Source organism: Numenius arquata, chromosome 2 (genome assembly GCF_964106895.1).
Source record: "Numenius arquata chromosome 2, bNumArq3.hap1.1, whole genome shotgun sequence".
Taxonomy (NCBI): Eukaryota; Metazoa; Chordata; class Aves; order Charadriiformes; family Scolopacidae; genus Numenius; species Numenius arquata.
The window spans coordinates 73,014,650-73,032,962 of record NC_133577.1 but is presented as its reverse complement, the minus strand read 5'-3'; the positions used below and the strand labels follow the sequence as shown (position 1 = coordinate 73,032,962).

At 37.0% G+C, this 18,313-nt stretch overlaps 1 protein-coding gene across 1 annotated transcript in view; it reads right to left on the bottom strand.

Annotated features, from left to right (window-relative positions):
* POLR3B (RNA polymerase III subunit B) overlaps positions 1 to 18,313 on the bottom strand; it is an 84,496-nt gene that overhangs the window by 34,584 nt on the left and 31,599 nt on the right. Inside the window, exons 14-20 of the mRNA XM_074164969.1 lie at positions 17,522 to 17,722; positions 16,289 to 16,451; positions 14,134 to 14,287; positions 12,074 to 12,148; positions 11,204 to 11,302; positions 7,509 to 7,636; positions 260 to 469 (exon numbers count right to left, since the gene is read on the bottom strand). Of these exons, the coding sequence (XP_074021070.1) occupies positions 260 to 469; positions 7,509 to 7,636; positions 11,204 to 11,302; positions 12,074 to 12,148; positions 14,134 to 14,287; positions 16,289 to 16,451; positions 17,522 to 17,722 (1,030 nt within the window). The remainder of the gene's footprint in view (positions 1 to 259; positions 470 to 7,508; positions 7,637 to 11,203; positions 11,303 to 12,073; positions 12,149 to 14,133; positions 14,288 to 16,288; positions 16,452 to 17,521; positions 17,723 to 18,313) is intronic.

The following is an 18,313-nucleotide window of genomic DNA, read 5'->3' as shown; positions in this document are numbered from 1 at the left end:
TGCTTATAATATCCATACTCAGAAGTTTATTTACATGTTGGCAACTTCTCTGCACTATTGCAAGCATGGAATTACAACCACTATTCATAAAGAAAACAAATAAAAGCATTCAAAGCAGTTTTGGAATTCAATTTCTTAATTGGAGATGTACTGTTCATAACTGCAACAGAAGTTAATATAGGATAATACCATGAGACAACAAGTTTATTAAAACATGTATTAGAACACACATTAGATAAGTGGGAAAGATGGTTCTCACCTCTGTCCAAAGAGGCCTTGTTTAAGACAAGAGCATCTTCAATATCGTAACCACTGTAGCTCATCACAGCGACTGTGGCATTCTGTCCAGCAGGCAGTTTTTCAAAATCTATCAGTTCAATCGTTTTTGTTTTTACCATTGGCTTTTGCGGATAGGCTAGAAGATACATAAGAGTATCTATCCTGTTTCTTTGATTGTATCCAATAGTACCTGCATGTAAAAGAAAAACAAAAGTGTATGAACATTAGTGAATTCCCTGGAAATGTTTTCGCTGGAAATGTTTTCGCTAAAAAATTACCCAAATGCAAATGAACTAAAACTACAAACTGAGGAATTTAATCTAATAATAGAAATTCTTCAAGAAAAGAAGGGGAAAAAAAAATCATAAAAGAGACAAAACCAAAACAACTTTACATATTGTATTTAAATAAAGATGTTAAGTGGCTTCTTAATTTAAGCTTCCAGAAAGAATTATTAATTTTTTCTTAAACAGGGAAAACCTAAGCATCAAGACAAAAAGAACAACAATATAAGAAATTAGTCAGGTGCAATATGACTGAATGCAAAGAAGATTTCTTTTTTAATCATGACACTGAATAACAGTGCAAGTATGAAGTTTGGCTTTATTGTTCTAACAGCCATAGTTCTTTTTTTTAAGAGAGCTGAACTTGTGTTCCATAGACGTGATCCAAAATTTCATGAGAATTAATAGAAAGACTCCCATTGAGTTCAAGGGGAACTGTGGATCAAGTTCTGTGTCTTCCACATCATATTTCCTTCCTTTTTCTGGGCAATAATTAGCTCAACAGCAGCCTGTGTTAGAATGTCACAAAGCATGAACAAAGCATAGAGTTAGCAGCAGCCAAGACTGATTTACTTTCTGAAATTAGAGGCGTCACTGCTAGAAAGACTACAGTAGAAGTTCACGCACAATATATTTGTCTTTTTACATGAAATTAATTTTAAATTTACGGTTCAGAATTCAATCCTTTGTATAGACCTCCCAGCTTGAGACTGAAATTTTTGGCCCTGTCCCATCAGACTGCCAAAGTGTCTTCTGAAATCTGAGGAAAAAATAATTAACACCCAGCAGGGAAACATAAACTGTTGCGTAGCAGAACAAAAGTTAAGGCAATAGTATGTTATTAGAGTTTGCTGTACCAGGAGTATGCTATGTCTCTAAGCAATTAAGAAATTAAAGCCTGAAAAGTTAAAGTTTTAAGTACTAAATATTCTGCAGTACTTGTGCTTAGGAGGTAAGTCTTTCAAGACTTTTGTTTTTTCTCCTGCAATTTCAGATGCTGGCTGCTGTCAACGAAAGGTCAAAGCAGCCAGTATATGATCAAGATTTCACAGAGCCAGAATATAGTACAGCTGAACACAAATCTGCTCTTAGGGGAGGTTAGCTTCATGTTTAATATGCACCTACTTGCAATTTCCAATTGCCTGCATTTAAATAAAATGTCTAGAAAATCAAATATCTAAATCCAGGCAGCATCACATGCAGTTCCAAAGATCTACCCTGTCCTTGGCACTAAGCTCTCTCTCCTAAACCACCACACGTCTACCCTTCCCAAGGACAAGAATGGGGAGACAGCTCAACAGATGCTATCTGAAAATAAATTGTTATAACCAGCTCTTGCACGTCTGGACTCTCCTTGGTTCTGGAAAGTGGTTTTGAAGCCATGGACACAGCATTTTTAAATGTTGAGGAAGATTTGGTAGAGTTGACAGGCTTTACTTGTCTCTTGCTTTTGAGCTGTTGCTTTTCTGCCTTTTTCTTGGAGAAGGAAATTAATCACCCCTGAGCACTATTTTCTGTCTCCAGTAAGAAGCAAGCTGCTAGGGCCTGAATTTATCAACACTGAAGACCCTCCTAGTCACCCCCAGCAAGGACCACCATCTGAAGGCCCTATTACTTCTGATATTCCCTTAGCCTAAACTATTAGACATTGTTTTCATTGTACTTTGACAAACAAATTGGTTTTCCCACTATTGAGCTAGGAAAATCTGCCAAATTAAAAACATAGATGTTTAGATCATTATTCATTCTAGGTTCAGCGGGAAAAAATCTGTGTACTTTCAGCATAGGCTGTCTGCTGTAGAGCTCATCTTAAAAGTCTGATGGATAGGTACATTTTCCTGTTGCTGAGAGAAATCTTCTCCTGAGTACGCCACGCGAGCTTTCACTTCTGAAATGCTTGCAATTTTTTTCTCTTCTGAGATGCTTATATGCTGTACCTGCTATGGTTCACTGGTTAGGGATGCTAAGATGGGGTGAAGTCTGGAGCACCTGATCATAGCTAAGCTTCTCTTTTATACCCCAGTAACAATCTGTGGAAGTCCCCAATATATCAAGGATTACAGATGATGCTTCTATATATTTCAGGTAATGCAAATTATTTCTCTCTCAGATGCTTCATGTATTTCAAAGTTGGTGTTTTTATCAGAGGTTCAGATAAGCCTAACGAAACTGTCACTGTTTGCATCAGACCAGGAAAAATGAGCAACTGACGTTACTGAGATTTTGAACATCAATAATAAACTGTATCCAGGCAATTCTTCAGAAGCTGAATGCTGTATCATATCAAATAGAAAATGTATACGTATATATCAATGATGAATATCGTTAGCAGGAAAGAAACTGGCTAGAGCACTATTCAAGAGCATAAGTGAAATAAATTCGCCAAAAAAGCATGCTGTACATCAGCAATATTTGTCCTAATAGCTATAATTTAAAGGTTACACAAATAATGTCTTCTCTAGAGTGGTCTAACAAACCACAGCCTTAAACAGCCTGCTTATTTAAAATTAAGAAGCAGCTCTCTTCTTCTGAGGGCTGGTGTGTTGGGACGAGACCTCTGTGTGGATGTTGAAATAAAGAAAGTCACTAGCTTTATTTCTGTTTTCTCTCTGAAAGAACAGAGCCCTTGTTTGCTTCAGCCAAACAGCCAAGCAAAAGTAAAGTATAATTAAACTTCACCATAACAAACCCTGCTCATAAGGACCCACATTTATAATTATCCCAACAGCAAGAACCAATATTTTTCATTAGTAATTAGCCTTGTTTAAAGCAAAACACACAAGGTTGACCTGGATACAACAAAGATAATTTTCTTGCTTTTCTCAGCACTTCATATATTGTGAATGCACATGTGCATTCTTTCCTTTTGTTTTTTTTTCCCATTACCTGACAAGTTGGGGTTTTTTTTCTTTTAAAGTATCATTTGATCATTCTTCAGTGTGAACTAACCACTACAAAAATGCTATGTATTGATATATAGCATAAATGGGATATTGTTATTCTGAAGCAGGAAGTTTTGAGAACTCACCAGAACAAACAGCCAGCTAAAATAAGTGTTTATCCAATTCTCTAGTGTGTTACTTAGAGCAACATTAAACTGTACAACCAAAATTAACAAGCATACAGAAATCAATCTGCTTAAAATATGAGCCAAAAGGGCTATTATTGCACATGCCAAGAAAAGAATTGCTGATATTCTGTATTTCCCCTGATTTCACCATGGATTTTCTAATATTTTGGTCTTCTGTATGAGCACAAACACACAGAGAAAGAAGCACAGTTTTTAAACGCTGCAATGAGCCTTGTGGAGGGGGCTCCAACTCAGCTCAATGAGATTTTCCATAGTACATTTATTAAGTGATCTGTATGTTCAGCATTTGAAATATTCTTTTCACTGTAGAAAGATTACGAAGTCAGTTTAAAAGATCATGGATAAAGTGGGGGAAGTCATCTGGCTCGTTTCTGTCTTGGCACTCCTGTGCCTGCTACCAGAGAGAGAAGAGCTGGCAAAAAGCACTAAAAAGTTTGTCCTCTGTTGTTGCTCCTCAAAGAGCAGTATTAGAAGTGGACCCTGGCCACAAAACACCCAAGTCCAGCTGTGATGAGCAGCAACAGTTGGTTTTGCTTTGACATTTGTTTCGGTTCCCTGCCAATAGGCTAGCCGTACAAAATTTGTGAGCGCTTTAGCTCTCAGCCCACCAAGAGGACTTTCACAACTGTCAAAAACCAACAACCCCCAGCACTGGGTTCCTTGAAGCATATTTGTCTTCTCAACTCAATTTTAACATTTTCAGCTGGTTATAGCACAAGGCAAAGCAGCATATCAAGGGCTTTGCTACCTCACAAAAGTAAAACAGAATATCCATGATACAGTATGAGGGGTTTTTTTTGTAATATCAAGGAAGTTGCTTTACCATAAACCTTTGCAACAAAGCTCTCGCCCAACTACTACCCTCCCCTCGAATACTTTCTGCTCTGTCACAGGTTTAAGTAATAATTAACACCCAAACCCTCCTTTCCTTACTCAAGACTTGCGTGATGACATTTGCGTTGAAATTGGAGTGCACAGTTGGGCTGTGAGCGTGTACAGCTTGCTTTGTGTACCCACACTGCTGCTTTCCCAGATGCGCATGTGCATGTACAATATGGTAGATTACTGGCAGGAAAATGTGTATGTTTTCATTTCTTACATTAGGCTCTTATACAACACTTCATAGTCACAGAGGTACAGTGTATAAAACTGACTGATTTTCTATGTCTTAATGGAATTGAAAAGCAATTATTTCTCTAATTGTAGGAGCATTTGATCCTCTTAAACATTATTTTAGCCACACATGGAATGCAAACAGTACAGACTCCTGTATTTTAATCTTAAATACTTCTCAGATTTTAAGTCACAACTGTTATCTTTGCACTGAAATGTCAATGTTCAACTGAGGTCCTTGCAGCTGCTGTTGTATTTGCCACCTAATCATAACTTCCCCTCAGTCTTACAGTTCAACCTGCAACATATGGTAAATTATCTATGCCAAAACAGAGGGATTTCATTTTAATTTCATTTCACTGAAATCCAGTTTGCTCACTAAGCACAGCCCTAGTCCTCCAACAAGACGACTCATTCTGCCCATGAAAGGGAGGTATTTTTCAGGACATTTAATGTTATCCTGCAGAAATGTTAATATTTTAATACCTAACACTTGTCAGGGATACTGGATTACAGACCCTGTTGCAAGCTCTGATGTCCACCCATGATTTACTTGTCATTTCACACCTTTCCCTAGCTTGCTGTTGCTTAAAGAAGAACAAAGGCTGCCCAAAGCTGCTGGCACAGCCCCATGATGTGGTCAGAAAGGGTCAGTGTTGAGTAGCACAAGGCTCTCATTTCCCAGGCTGAGCCCCAGGGCTCCATCCATGCCCCCAGGTTAGGACAGTCGAGGGTGTGACACAGTTGACTTGGACATGAGATTTTCCACATGGCAATGTTGGACCAGGAGCTGCTCAGCAATTTCAGGATGGGGAAAGAAAGCAAGAAGGGTGGATGGTTACTTAAAAGTGGGGGTTTGAAGCACTACATCACACCTCTTCATAAATACAAACAGCAAAAAAAAGTATTTGTAACGTTTCAGGAATATCCTCTAGGTCTCATTTGATCAATAAACGTAGAGAAAAATCTTTTCTGCCTCTACATATTGCCACTTATGGTGGCTTCTTTTTTAAGCAGTTATTACAAAAAGCTTCAGGTGTTTGCAAATACTTCAGGCAGAGCAAAATATAGCTCAGGTCATGCGCCAACTTTAAAAACGTACTTTTATCTAGCTGCTTATTCTTTGAGTCAGGTGTTTTGTCATAACAAACCGAAACAAAGGCTTTTTTTATTGCTCAAGATATTCAATGGCTTTTGTGTTCCTAGCGTCAGCAGGAACGTCAGAGGATTGTATCCAAGGAGCTAAATGTGCAAGACCTAGGGTCAAAGCAGCTGAATACACCAACCTCAGAAAACACAGACAATGAATTGCAAATGACACTCAAAACAAAACGGGAAAAAAACCTTCACACAGAAAACTACAAAAGAACTCCACAGATACTGAATTGGCTTTCTGTACACACTGATCCTGCTTAACTGTGTGTGGTAACTAACCAAACCTTCTGAGACTAATAGTCATAAAATAGAGACTTGGGGGTGGGGGAAAGATAATGGGATGGGGGAGAACTGTAAGGAAAAAGATTGCATTGCTCCTCTTCTTCCCCCCCCCTCTTTTTTTTTTTTTTAATTTAAAGGGAGGACATGCATCTGTTGCTATTTTATGCTATTTTGATGCGCTGAACATGACGCTTCAGCACAAGGCAGTTCATTTTCTATTAATTCTGCTGGAGAAGTCTCACAAAAGGTGCAGTGTTTCAGTTTCGAACACACAGCACAAAACAAATGGTTTAGTAAACCTAACAGAAGTGGTAGTTTTTTCGTGACACAGAGCTGTTCTACTGTAGCTTTCAACTTGTGAGCAAGCCATCAATACAAGACATAAAACTGGCATGTACAGCACAAGACTGAATACAGCTGTCTGAATTGATGTACTGGTCAGGTTCTTCTTGGGACGCACCCTGGCTTGATCTCGAGCCATATGACTTGGATTCTTTTATGCAAGTTTAGCTGTGTATTAAAGGAAGGGTTAGAAATTACCTAGTGTCAATTACCCACAACAGCAAATTGACAAAATGGTTGGTTTTTAATGACCAGCTACCACATTTGCAAAAAGTATTATTAGGTGATTAAGGAAATAAATTTTGTTTCAATCATTTTGCTGAGAGGTCAATACTTGCCCTCTTCATCCAAGACAGAAAAAGCTCAAAACCTAAACTACTGCTGCAGGAAGCATTCAAGGAACTAAGCGCTCTCTCTTGCACATTTTGATTCCTCTTACTCTCTATAATGTCAATGTAATTATTTAGTTAGTTAGTTAGTTAGTTGTAGGGTAGTCACTCAGTTATTCAGGGAAACTCTCCTCTCTTCGTGCTCTGTCTCTCTTTATGAGAACACTTTTTAATCTTTTTGTCTGTAAACCCACAGCAAATCACAGCATAAAGAGAAAAAACCCAATTCTGTGAATCCTGCAGCTATGCTGAAAACTTGAAAGTCATGACAATTATTGAACCTCCCCCCCCAAAAAGCTAAGAGTGCCCCAGTTTCTCCAATTGTTCTTTTAAGTATTAAGACCTGCAGATATGGTCTCCATTAAGTAAAACTGACTGGTACTTTTTTCCTTTTAATTTTTCCAACTTTCAGAGGTAAATTATTTTTTTCTTAAAGGTAAAGAAGTGTCTTTTCCTCTTCCTAGCAAAGTTTTTACGTGAACTAGGAAAGAAAGAATTTCTCTGTTTTGTCACTTTTACTACATAGCTTCAAAAACTAAATAACGCTCCAAAAGGGAATAAAAAAAGTCTTACCCATTGCTTGTTTCCCCATGGCACACTGATAAGTGTTTCTTGGGGACTGGTTGTGGTGAGGATATGGAATCAGCCCAGCACAGACACCAAGAAGCGTGAAAGGCTCAATCTCCAAATGTGTTGTATCTCTTAAAAGAAAGAGTACCAATTATAGCAGGCTTGTGAACAAACATCTTAACTAGATTTTATTTAATTTAGTAGTATCTCGTAATAGTTCAATTAAATTTTGTTCAGGAAATGTAAGCCAGTATGACCTCAAAATGTTGATTCACTATGGGATTTTATTTTTTTATTCAAAAACCCAGCAAACATTTTCTTTTGGCTTTAAGTGTTTCCACATGAAAAGAAATGAAGGAGAAATAAATGAGGGTTTATGAATTTCCATCATGAAGAAAAAGCCTCCAGATATCAACAACCTGAGGGAGCTCAGTAAGACAATAAAAAAATCAGTTTATACAGCAAGACCCAAAATGCCCTAAGGAATGTTTTCTCACGTAATGAGAGTCCTCCACATCAAATTCCCAGGCTCACAGATCAAGAAATCCACTGGGGAGGTGGACGAAGGAAGAGCAAGACAGATTCAGGTATTGAAAAACAAATGGAAGTGTAGTTTTAGTTTTCCAAGGTCAGTTATGTAATATCAGTTAGAGGGAAAACATCTGTGTCCAAACCAGATCCAGTGCCATGGTGATATGGCACAATAAAACACTATTTTAAAAGCTCTGCAAATATTTTGAAAGTGATGATGTTGTTAAAAGGCAGTACTGATGAGAACTAAAAAGACAGAGACAAAAGAGACAGAGAGTAAAAATTGAGAGATAAAATTTGTTCTACCTGGCTTGAGCTTCAGAAGAGAAAGTCCATGCTCGATAAAGACAATTAAATCATAACGTTCATTAGGATGCAAGTGGAGTAACTAATACCTAAGGATGAAGTGTACAATAAAACTTGGCTGGAGCAGATCTGCTTTTTAAATCAAGATAAGTAACTAGGAAATAGGGAATTTGGAAATAAAGATAATTATAACTAAACCTATCCAAAGCATATCTTTCACAATGTTCTGGAGTTATTACACAGAGCTTGGCTTTAGGCATACATTGCTTCTCCCACACACCTGTCATACTTTCTGAAAATCCCATCTTTAGTGTTCGACTTCTTTTGGAAGTCTTTTTTAAGACTTTTTTTAATTAGTTAAACAAGTTAATTTGATAACTAAACTTTAAGACCTTGCAAAGGAAACGACCGGAAAAATCTTTATTATGACAACACTCAGAGGACAGCAAAGCATCACAAGCTCAAAAAGCCTAAGGAATTACCCAGAAGTACATACAGACTGAAGACAAGGACCAGCAGGAACTTACATAAAGAACGTATGTACTACTGGAAAAAATGAAAACTGAAAACAAAAAAAAATCTGGAAACCCTGAGCAGCAAGCCTAGTGAAATTATCTGTCAGTGCCAGAAATCTTTATAAATCACAAATATGCTTGAGCAACCTAATAATCACCTGCTAGCCAGAGGATACCAACTATTTTTCTCCACATGATAATAAGCAGCTATGGTAATTGAAGACTGTCTTAAGAAAATCCCAACTGCAGTCAAGTAATTGCAAAATGGTCTCAAGAGCCAGTAGCAAACTTAAAAGCACAGACCGCTCCCCACTTCTGCAGAACTTCACAGAATGGCTGACACTTCTCAAACAATAAAACAAGAGGCTTAAGACTTACTGATAGTGAAGTTAGCGAATTTCTTCAGAAGGTACTAGTGCATGGAACTACATATACATTTTCACATAGGGTATTCAACGCAAGTATTTTTCCATTGAGGTCAATCCTATTTCAACCAAGAAAGATGCAAGATATGTGGATCATGGCATCTTATGAAGTATTCCACAGTGCTAATGAGAGGCCTTCAAATTTTACAGAGCAGTTCAATTTCTGTAAGCCAAAATACCACTGCCCGAAATGGGCCCAAGAAAGGAAGGCAACCTCATGAGTCTGAAAATCAGAGTTACAAATAGGTAAGGAAGAAATTGAACACATTAAATAGAGTCAAATCCTCCAAAGAAAAATCCCCTAATTGGATTGGAAAGGTAAAGAGAGGATACTGTAGCTAAAAGAAGCCTACGTTACAAAAGCAGGAATGTTAATGGGATACTTCACAATAGTGGATTGTGTCAGTTGTATTACTAGAACAAGTTGTACCAACACGGTCGTAGCATTTAAAATGCAAGATGATTAGCTGGGGGAAGAGGGTACACAAATCAACTAACCAGGACGCAGGGAGTATCATTATTAAACACAAGGAGCAATGTGCTCATATGGTTCAAGCTCAGACACTTAAGTCTTACTCTTAGCTACAAGCATCAAAGCTAAACTCGAAACAGGCTGATGGACAACACAAGAATATCCCAAACTTTTTGGCAGTTACAGTGGAGCCATTTCCTTGCACTAGAAGTTCACCATCTCCTCCTGTTTTTGACTAAACAGTGATTTCTTGTGATATGCTCCCATTAATCTTCCTAGCTGAGTCAGGTGTCCTGTAACTTAAACTTTTCAGCTCTAGTGCATTGTGGAAATTACTTAATTTTGGCACAAATGACAGCAATTGTGTGTTTTCTTCTTTGGCTGTGCATACAGAAGCAAGCCAAGAGCATGCAAGAGTAATTTCTTAAAGTGATAAAGTCTTTAAAAGCCTGGGCAGGAGCAATGCAATTTAATTAGCGGAGTTAATGCATTTCATCTGGCAAAGGTTAAAGATAACTGAAGGTCTCATCCAGCTCTGCTGAAATCAATGATTTATTTCTATTGGCTTCCATAAGTACTTGATCAGGACAGAACATTTAGAAAATGCATTTTCTACATAAATCTACCACTCAAACATTTCATGGAGATAATTTCTAACACCGCGTATGCATCCATCAGTTGACAGGATATTGTCACAGAAACATTAAAAAAAGTAGAAAGAACCTAAAAATTTAAGAGTTTTTCTTTTAATGTGGGCTCTCTCATCACAGTCACAAGACAGAAAAAAACCAAAGCACCAGGTCCTTCATATATGTGGAAAACACAAAAAAAATCTGGAAATCTTTGTAAATGAAAATCACATACCAGGAATGGGTTTAATGTATGTGGTGAAGAATACACAGAATGATACAGACATTCTTATCAGGGCCAGTTATACATCCAAAAATCAAAGGGAAGGTCTTGTTCCAATACTTCAGACATTTAGTGTAAGCTGGTTGTCTAGGGTCCCTCTACAGCCATAACAGAGATTTTTCCAAATGACAATCATGACATGCTAAGATCATCATTTAACAGGTGGAAACCATTTGCTTTCTAGAATTCTATTGTATAAAATTACTTATGATGAGCAGCCCAATGATTAGAACAAAAAAAAGCCACATCCAGAGAAACGAAGGATATACCTTTAAGTATTTAATTTTTTTGAGAGTTAGAAGGAGGAACAGATCTCCCAAAACTTAATATCCAAACCACTTTTTGTAGCTATCTCAGATAATTTAGGATGTGTGTAAAGGTTTCTTTCTTTAGCTTTCTTCTGGAGTAGTTTCAACCATTAGCAAGGGAGCAGTGTGTATGTGTGAAAACAGTAACATTATTAACACACTTGCATTTCAGAGAGTCACCCTATGAAAGTTTTTCCTGTACCAGCATTTAGTCTGAATGCATACTTACTTATTAATTGTATGTTCATATAGTGCAATGTTACAGTCATTTTCTTCATTCACATCCAAATATTCAACGAGGCCTTCATGCAAGAAGTCTTCAAAATTCCTACAGTTAAATTAAAAAAAATGCATAAGTACAGTCTTTTCTTATATTTCTGCAAAAATAAAACTGCATCATGTATATATTGAAGGAACATAACTCATGGAAGTTAAACTAGAGAAATACTTTTATATGAATAGTTCTGTACATTTAACATATTTAAAGAAAAACGTATTTTTAAAAAATTAATCCCCTTGCCCATTCACTGATTCACAGTCTGACTGACCACTGTTACTTATTTGAACATCTAAATAAAATCCTCCCGTATGTACTCATCACCACTATAAATGTAGACAACTGTAAGGGTAACCTAGTAAGTTTTTGGGATGGTTTTGCAAAATTTAGTGAAATTTAAATGCTTTTGTGTAAGTGTGGGTTTTTAAACACCCTAACTAAGAATTTGCAAATGATTTAAAAACTAATTCTGAATGTGCCTAGTTTAGGGTGTTCAAGTTGTTACTCCTTTGAAGTGTTTGATCTTTCAATCAGGAAAAGGATGATACTGCCTCAAGCCTTCCACTTGCAGAAAGATAAGGCTGTGAGATGTATTTATTCTATATAAACACCAAAATTCATAGTGGTAACAAAGTAAGAAGGCCAGACTTAATTTGACTTTAAACAGAAAACCTCCAATACACTGATTATTAATTTATATAGGAGAGTAGACTTCTCAACATAGCTAACCCCAAGATTGTGAAATACTGACTGACTGAAGTATTTCCACACAGTATTTACAGATAGATGTGATGATTAATATGGTCTACTTGAATTGTGTACCTGTATCCCTGAGCCAGTTCTTCCATATGCTTGTTTGTAACTGCAGGTTTTTGCTTCTTGACAATTATGTAAGGTCTACAATTAAAAAAATAAAAAAAAAAAGGATTATCATAGCAAATACTTAGGCAAGTAACTTAATTTATACTTACAGTAAGAATCCTGCCTACACACAACGTATTTTATAAACCACTTTTTAAATTTATCAACCTTTAACTGACATAGCCACGTAAATACAACCATTAATTACTCAGACCTTGGTTTGATACACAGATATCCTGAACTGACATACTGCCTATGAAGTACCCAAAAAGTGTACAAGAAAAATTAAGATTTCAATTTTGAGGAGGAAGCCTTCCCCCCGCCCCTTTAATCTTTAAACTAACATTTTTTAAGTTTTATCTACACGTTTTGTTGATGGCTTTAAAAGATCTTTCAATCAGTAATTTCAATCAGTACCTTTCCCCAGTCTACAAAGCTAAGAACAGCATTAAGTTCTATGGATATTGCAGGGACTTCATATAACACCGAGTGAACAGTTTGTGCTTACGTGTCCATGTGCAAGAACGTATTTTGCTGTTACTTACATGATGTAAAGTACAGGCATTTACTATGGGTGACCTCAGATAAATCCATAAATTTCAACAGCACATGGATCTCTGAAGGCTTCCTTGCCGCAAGGAAACACTGACACAAAGGATGGCATGCAAGAATGAAACGTCAAGGGCTGTTGCTATTTGGACAAGTTGCTCCTATAAAGAGCAGCAAATAGCTACAAGATAGTTGTGGAGTCCACTCTGAAGTCTAAATAACTGTTTGAAGACTAATGAGCTCTTTTAAATAGTTAATAGGGGTATCTGAACAATTGCAGGGTGGGGGTGCCACAAAGCAAACTTGGTAAACTCCTGGAAATCCACATGATTTGACTCGTCTTTATTTTACTAATCAGACATTTTGCTGACTCTCCAGACCTGCAGAATGGCCAGTATTAGCCCTGACTGGAAAAGTGATTTCTCTGCCACTGAATATACCCCTACTCTGGACCTCTTGACCAGGTATGATTAACTGATGGTTTGTACATGTACTATTTTGGAGCTCTAGCATGCCTTAAACTGCATTCAACACGCTCCGAGACTGAATTAATGAATAAGGTGGAATGCCAACTGTAGTTGTGACTGTTGCTTCTTTAAAGTATGCGCAAAATATGCACACAGTTAGTTAATGCTAAAATATGCAATATATTTATTAACTGCCTGTCTCAATCTCTGCTTTGTTCATCTTTTATGCCTTGTTCTTTAGGCTAAACTGGAGATGTTTTACTTGTAAGTAACCTAGCACAGTGCCGCCATAATCTGACTGGACTCTCTCACCTCTACTATAAAACAAGCCGATTTTTATATTCCACTCTTTCATTTTAGCCACCGAGGTCCTTTTTGCTTTCCTCTGTGACATGACTGTGACTCAGGCACTCTGTCTAATAAAGAGCATAAGCATCTCAAGGTGGAGACCTTCCTCGTAGGTTTATTGAATTCCCTACCTACTTAAGGTTAAACAAAGAAATAAATGAAAATTATGATAAATGCTTCCTGGTACAGGTACACACGCCTGAGGAAGTTTTGCACCAGAAGTAAAGGCCCCTAAAGAAAAAGAGTAGCTTCTCATTCTAAAGTGTGATATCACACCCATGGGATATCAGGCAAGTGGCTGCCTGTTTCTTGCTTTAAAGAAAATAAAAAACCCCTCCAAGGACATTGGACATTACTGCAGTTGCCAATCAGGTTGATTTTAATCCCCCCTCCCTTTTTTTCCATAAAGAAGATATAAACATTTTCTTTTGACTTTTCTTTAAAGATAAAATTGATTTATTTGAGCTTTTTTTTTTTCTACTATATAGTATGTTTCTCAAATCTGTCTGTTTTGAATGAAAGCTATTTAAGAAGAGATGCTCAAGTCCTACTGAATTTGCTTAAATCTGTGTTCATGAAAGTCTTCACCCAGAGTATTTGAAGTGCATAAAACAGTGTTTATAGTAATTTCACTAGTGAGAGAATTCTGATGTTTACCTGCACAATCTCCCTCCATCAGAGGAAATGTAGACACATCTGTCAGAAAGATTTGTAGAGATGGAAACGAATTCATTGATATAACCCGCTCGACGCATTATCCGAAATGTGTTGACTAATTTCTGATGATCACGTATGACACCAAGGATGTTACCTATTCAGAAAGGGAATAAATTCATGGTGCATACTTTGCATATCCAAAACTCTATTTAAAAATTCTGATCTTGTCTAGCATGCATAGACATACTTCCTACTTCTTGCAAATAATGAGTTGTCATAAAATTTCCCTTTTCTGACGTGAATAAGAACTGGATCTATTTTTCTCTCAGTAAACATTTAAAAAAAGCATCAGAATTTCACAGGTCATCTATCTAACTATTTGTCTCCAAATAGCTTCAGAAACTAAATGGTGTGCTTCATCCAACTTTCCTCAGATATGTTTCTGCTCAGGTGCCCATTTACCAATAGTGTACAAGTGAAAAACACTTCTGAAGCCTGCAGTTTCAGCTGTACTGAAATGGATCCAAGTTTTCCAGGAAAAGACTGAGGAACTGTCCTGCTGCCTTGTCAGAAATTTTAGAAAGACCTGATATTATTGGTGTATGTGATCACTCACAACAGTGCTAGAATTCCTCCTTCAGGAACTCAGCTCCACACGCTACTGCTATCTTATCAGGGCACTTTAGCACGTACTTTAGTATTCTGATGCATGATGAACAAACAAGAGAGTAAAATTAATCTTTTTAAAAAGTCACCTGACCGAAGTCATCTTAATATATAAAATAAAAATAAGTATGGTGTAACTTCAAACAAAACTTTAAAAAAAGGAGACAAAGCATGATAGTTTAGGGAGTCTATAAGACAATACAAAGGTTGTTATGGCTTAACAGTTTTGTACTTAACAGATTTTCTGCTCTCTTAGGTTACAAGTTTAAATCAGAATCACTTCAGCCATCCACAAACCTGGAATTTTTTGTGGATTAAACCCACAAACTAGTAGACTGAACAGTACATGGTTTTGCCTCACTTAGTACTAGATTATATACGTTTGGTAACATAACTATCTTGTTCCATGTCACAGATTGAGCTTGTGAAAGGAACAGCCCAATATTTCTGCTCCGCACTCCCCTTTGGACCATAAAATGAGACAGAAAAGAGTGCATGTGGTTTCACTGAACCTTATCTTTAAACATACTGCTACAGAAACGCAGAGCAAAGGAATGCAGTTTGGTCAAGTGTTGCTTTTATGTTGCTGGGAAAAGGCAGGACTGAAGAACAACTGCTGTTTAATTCAAAGGTAAATGGAGAACTTATTCATGGTGACAGACATTAAATACTAGTCTCTGGAAGTGGATGCTGTTGACAAAAGGCTATTTTTAAATCACAGTTGCAGATTTTAAAATGTCAGTATTTTGAAATCTGATATCATAGTACCTGTTGATTTAGAAACACTAAAAGATCAGTTGTAAAAGGAACATAAGCGTGCAGATGCAAAGTACATATGCCAAATCATCACTTTAACAAAGAAAAGAGGTCTGTTTTCCAAGGTATAATTTTTTCTAATAATTCACAAAGCAAGTTGCCCTTTAAAAGGTAATTTAAAATAGAATAGCATTGCTAAACTTTGCAAACAATTGATGTTTCCTTTCTGTTTTTAAATGCACTTGCATGAATATCAATAAAAATACATAAAGTTTACAGTAAAATAAAGTATTTTCCGTGATGAAACTCTGAATTTATAAATTTAAGTTATTACAAATTTAGCAGCGTTATTCTCTCTTTAAAAAGTTCTTTATGAATGGTGCTTCATTTAGTGAGTGCCCGAGAAAAACAAACTAACCTGTAATAGAATGTATATATTTTTGTGCCTATTCATGCAAGCGTGCTTAAAAACAGCACTGACATTTGAAAAAGCTTCAATTTCCCAGCTACACACATCTGCAGTCAGAGTTCTGAGGACACAACTTCAGACAACTAAGTGCCATCATCTGGCCTGTCTGCTCCGTCTAACCCTAGCAAAATATTTACAGAGAAATTATCTACACGTGGAAAACGCATCCATGGTTGACTGTGGTCCAAAAATTGTTGGCGGGTTTCCGAAGCCTAACTCTCCATCAGCAACAAATCAGAGTCAGATTGCTGAAAAATCACATACCATTAAGGAAAACAAGGAACACATTTGGATATGAAAGTTCTTCACCGCAGAGCAAGTTGACATCTTCAACTCCGAGATTACTGGCTAATTTAATAATTGGGCCATCTTCCATATCTGTAGTAATGTGAGTCATGAGAGCAAGGTTTTTAACCAAACCACAAGCCTAAAGTAAAAAAAAAAAAAATACACCTTTTATCCATTTTATTCTAAAGTGTTAATACTATACATACCTTTTTCTTCCAAAACTGTAGTTATAAACAACAACAAAAAGTCAAAGTATAAAGTGAAAGAAATGAAACAAATTTACAACACTGAAAATTAGGCAGGAAGGAAGGCTTTTCTACATCATACTGAAATGTAATATTTTAGCATTTACAAGTTAATAAAAAACATAGGTGATGAAGTTGTACTTCTTAAGTTATCCTAGCACGTATAACCCTGTATTTCTCTCTTCAAACCAATAGCTACTTAGAAGCCTAATGGAAATACAAAGTCAGTCTATTTACTAATTTGCCAGATATCCTGTATGTTCTAACATAAACTTAAACATTTTAAAATGAAAAACATCCAATTATCCTACAGAGTGAAATTTTATTTCAGCTGCTTAATGAGACTAGCTCATATTGACTACATATTTATGCTAGAAAGTTCAGAGTTCCCCCAGTATTTTCTATTCAGAAAAAAACAAAAAACAAACAAAATTGGTCTGCATAAATAGTTTGGTTGAAATAGGTGGATGATGTCTTTAAAGTAAAACACACAAAGCTGTTTTTCTTCCTCAAGCTAAAGGCTAAAGCTGTTTCTCTAATAATATATGTTTCTAGAAAAATTGCAGGTTGATGCTGCAACTTCAAAACAGAATATTTATTACAGAACAAAGGGATAAGAGTTTAGGACTCCTCTCTCTCTGCTCTGATCAAAAGAGAGCAAGTAGCTCTGCTGCAAAAACGGGAGGCCTCACATCATTCTTGTACAGCCAAATGACTTCTGAACAGTTTCCAGCCAGTCCACTTAGGTCTTAGAGTTAAAAAGCAAGACAGCAAGGAGAACTAGGATGTCAATGGACGGGATGTGAGAAGATACACAAGTGGTGTTATCAGACTGAGGATAATTTATCTCTAGAAACCTCCTCATCAGAATTCTTCCTCTGATGGAGGATCACCTGCTTCAAAATAAACAGTGTCTCCATTCCTCAGGACAAGAAATACTCAAAGCAAAATAGAAATTCCTCACCTCTCCTTCAGGAGTGTCAGATGGGCAGAGCATCCCCCACTGAGACGGCTGTAGTGACCGAGGACCACTCACTTTCCTCGTCTTTTCAAACTGAGAAGAGATTCTAGTCATCATTCCCAGAGCAGATATATAAGACAAGCGGGACAATACTTGTGTCACTCCTTGGCGGTCCATTTTGAATCTCTTGAGAGACCAATTTCCCTGTAGAATAAAATTAACATTTCAAAAAAGTTATTGCAGTTTAACCCTCTCGACACTACATGTCTTTTTTCATTATCGAGACAGAATGATATCTGAGGAGCTTTGTGCAGCAAATGTTCCCTATTTATATAAAACAACTTTCTAATTACCTATCTGCATATACACTACTACTTATAACATACTTGTGGAGGAATGGCTGAGTGAAAAAGGGCATGACTTGATTACAATGAGCAACCCAGTCTTTGATAGGGATGAAAGCCTGAAGGAGGCTGTGAACACTCCTTGAGAAACAGAAGTATGAAGAAGTAGCTACATGATAAGTAAGTGATAAGCGGTACTGCCTCCGGGAGATAGAGAAACATCTGCTGCGCGTGGACAAGAGGTCTGCACTAATTGTGTGAGCGCTCTAGGTGCGTGAGCAGAGACTGTAAGCCAATCGTATAACTGTTGCTAGCGCGTCCTCTGCTTGTCTGTCTTTATATACTCTGTGTGAACTTGAATAAAGTGAGAATGACCATACTCATATTGAGACTCATCGTTACTCCGGGTCCATCTCCCACTCCGACATCTGGTAGCAGAGGATGCACAGAG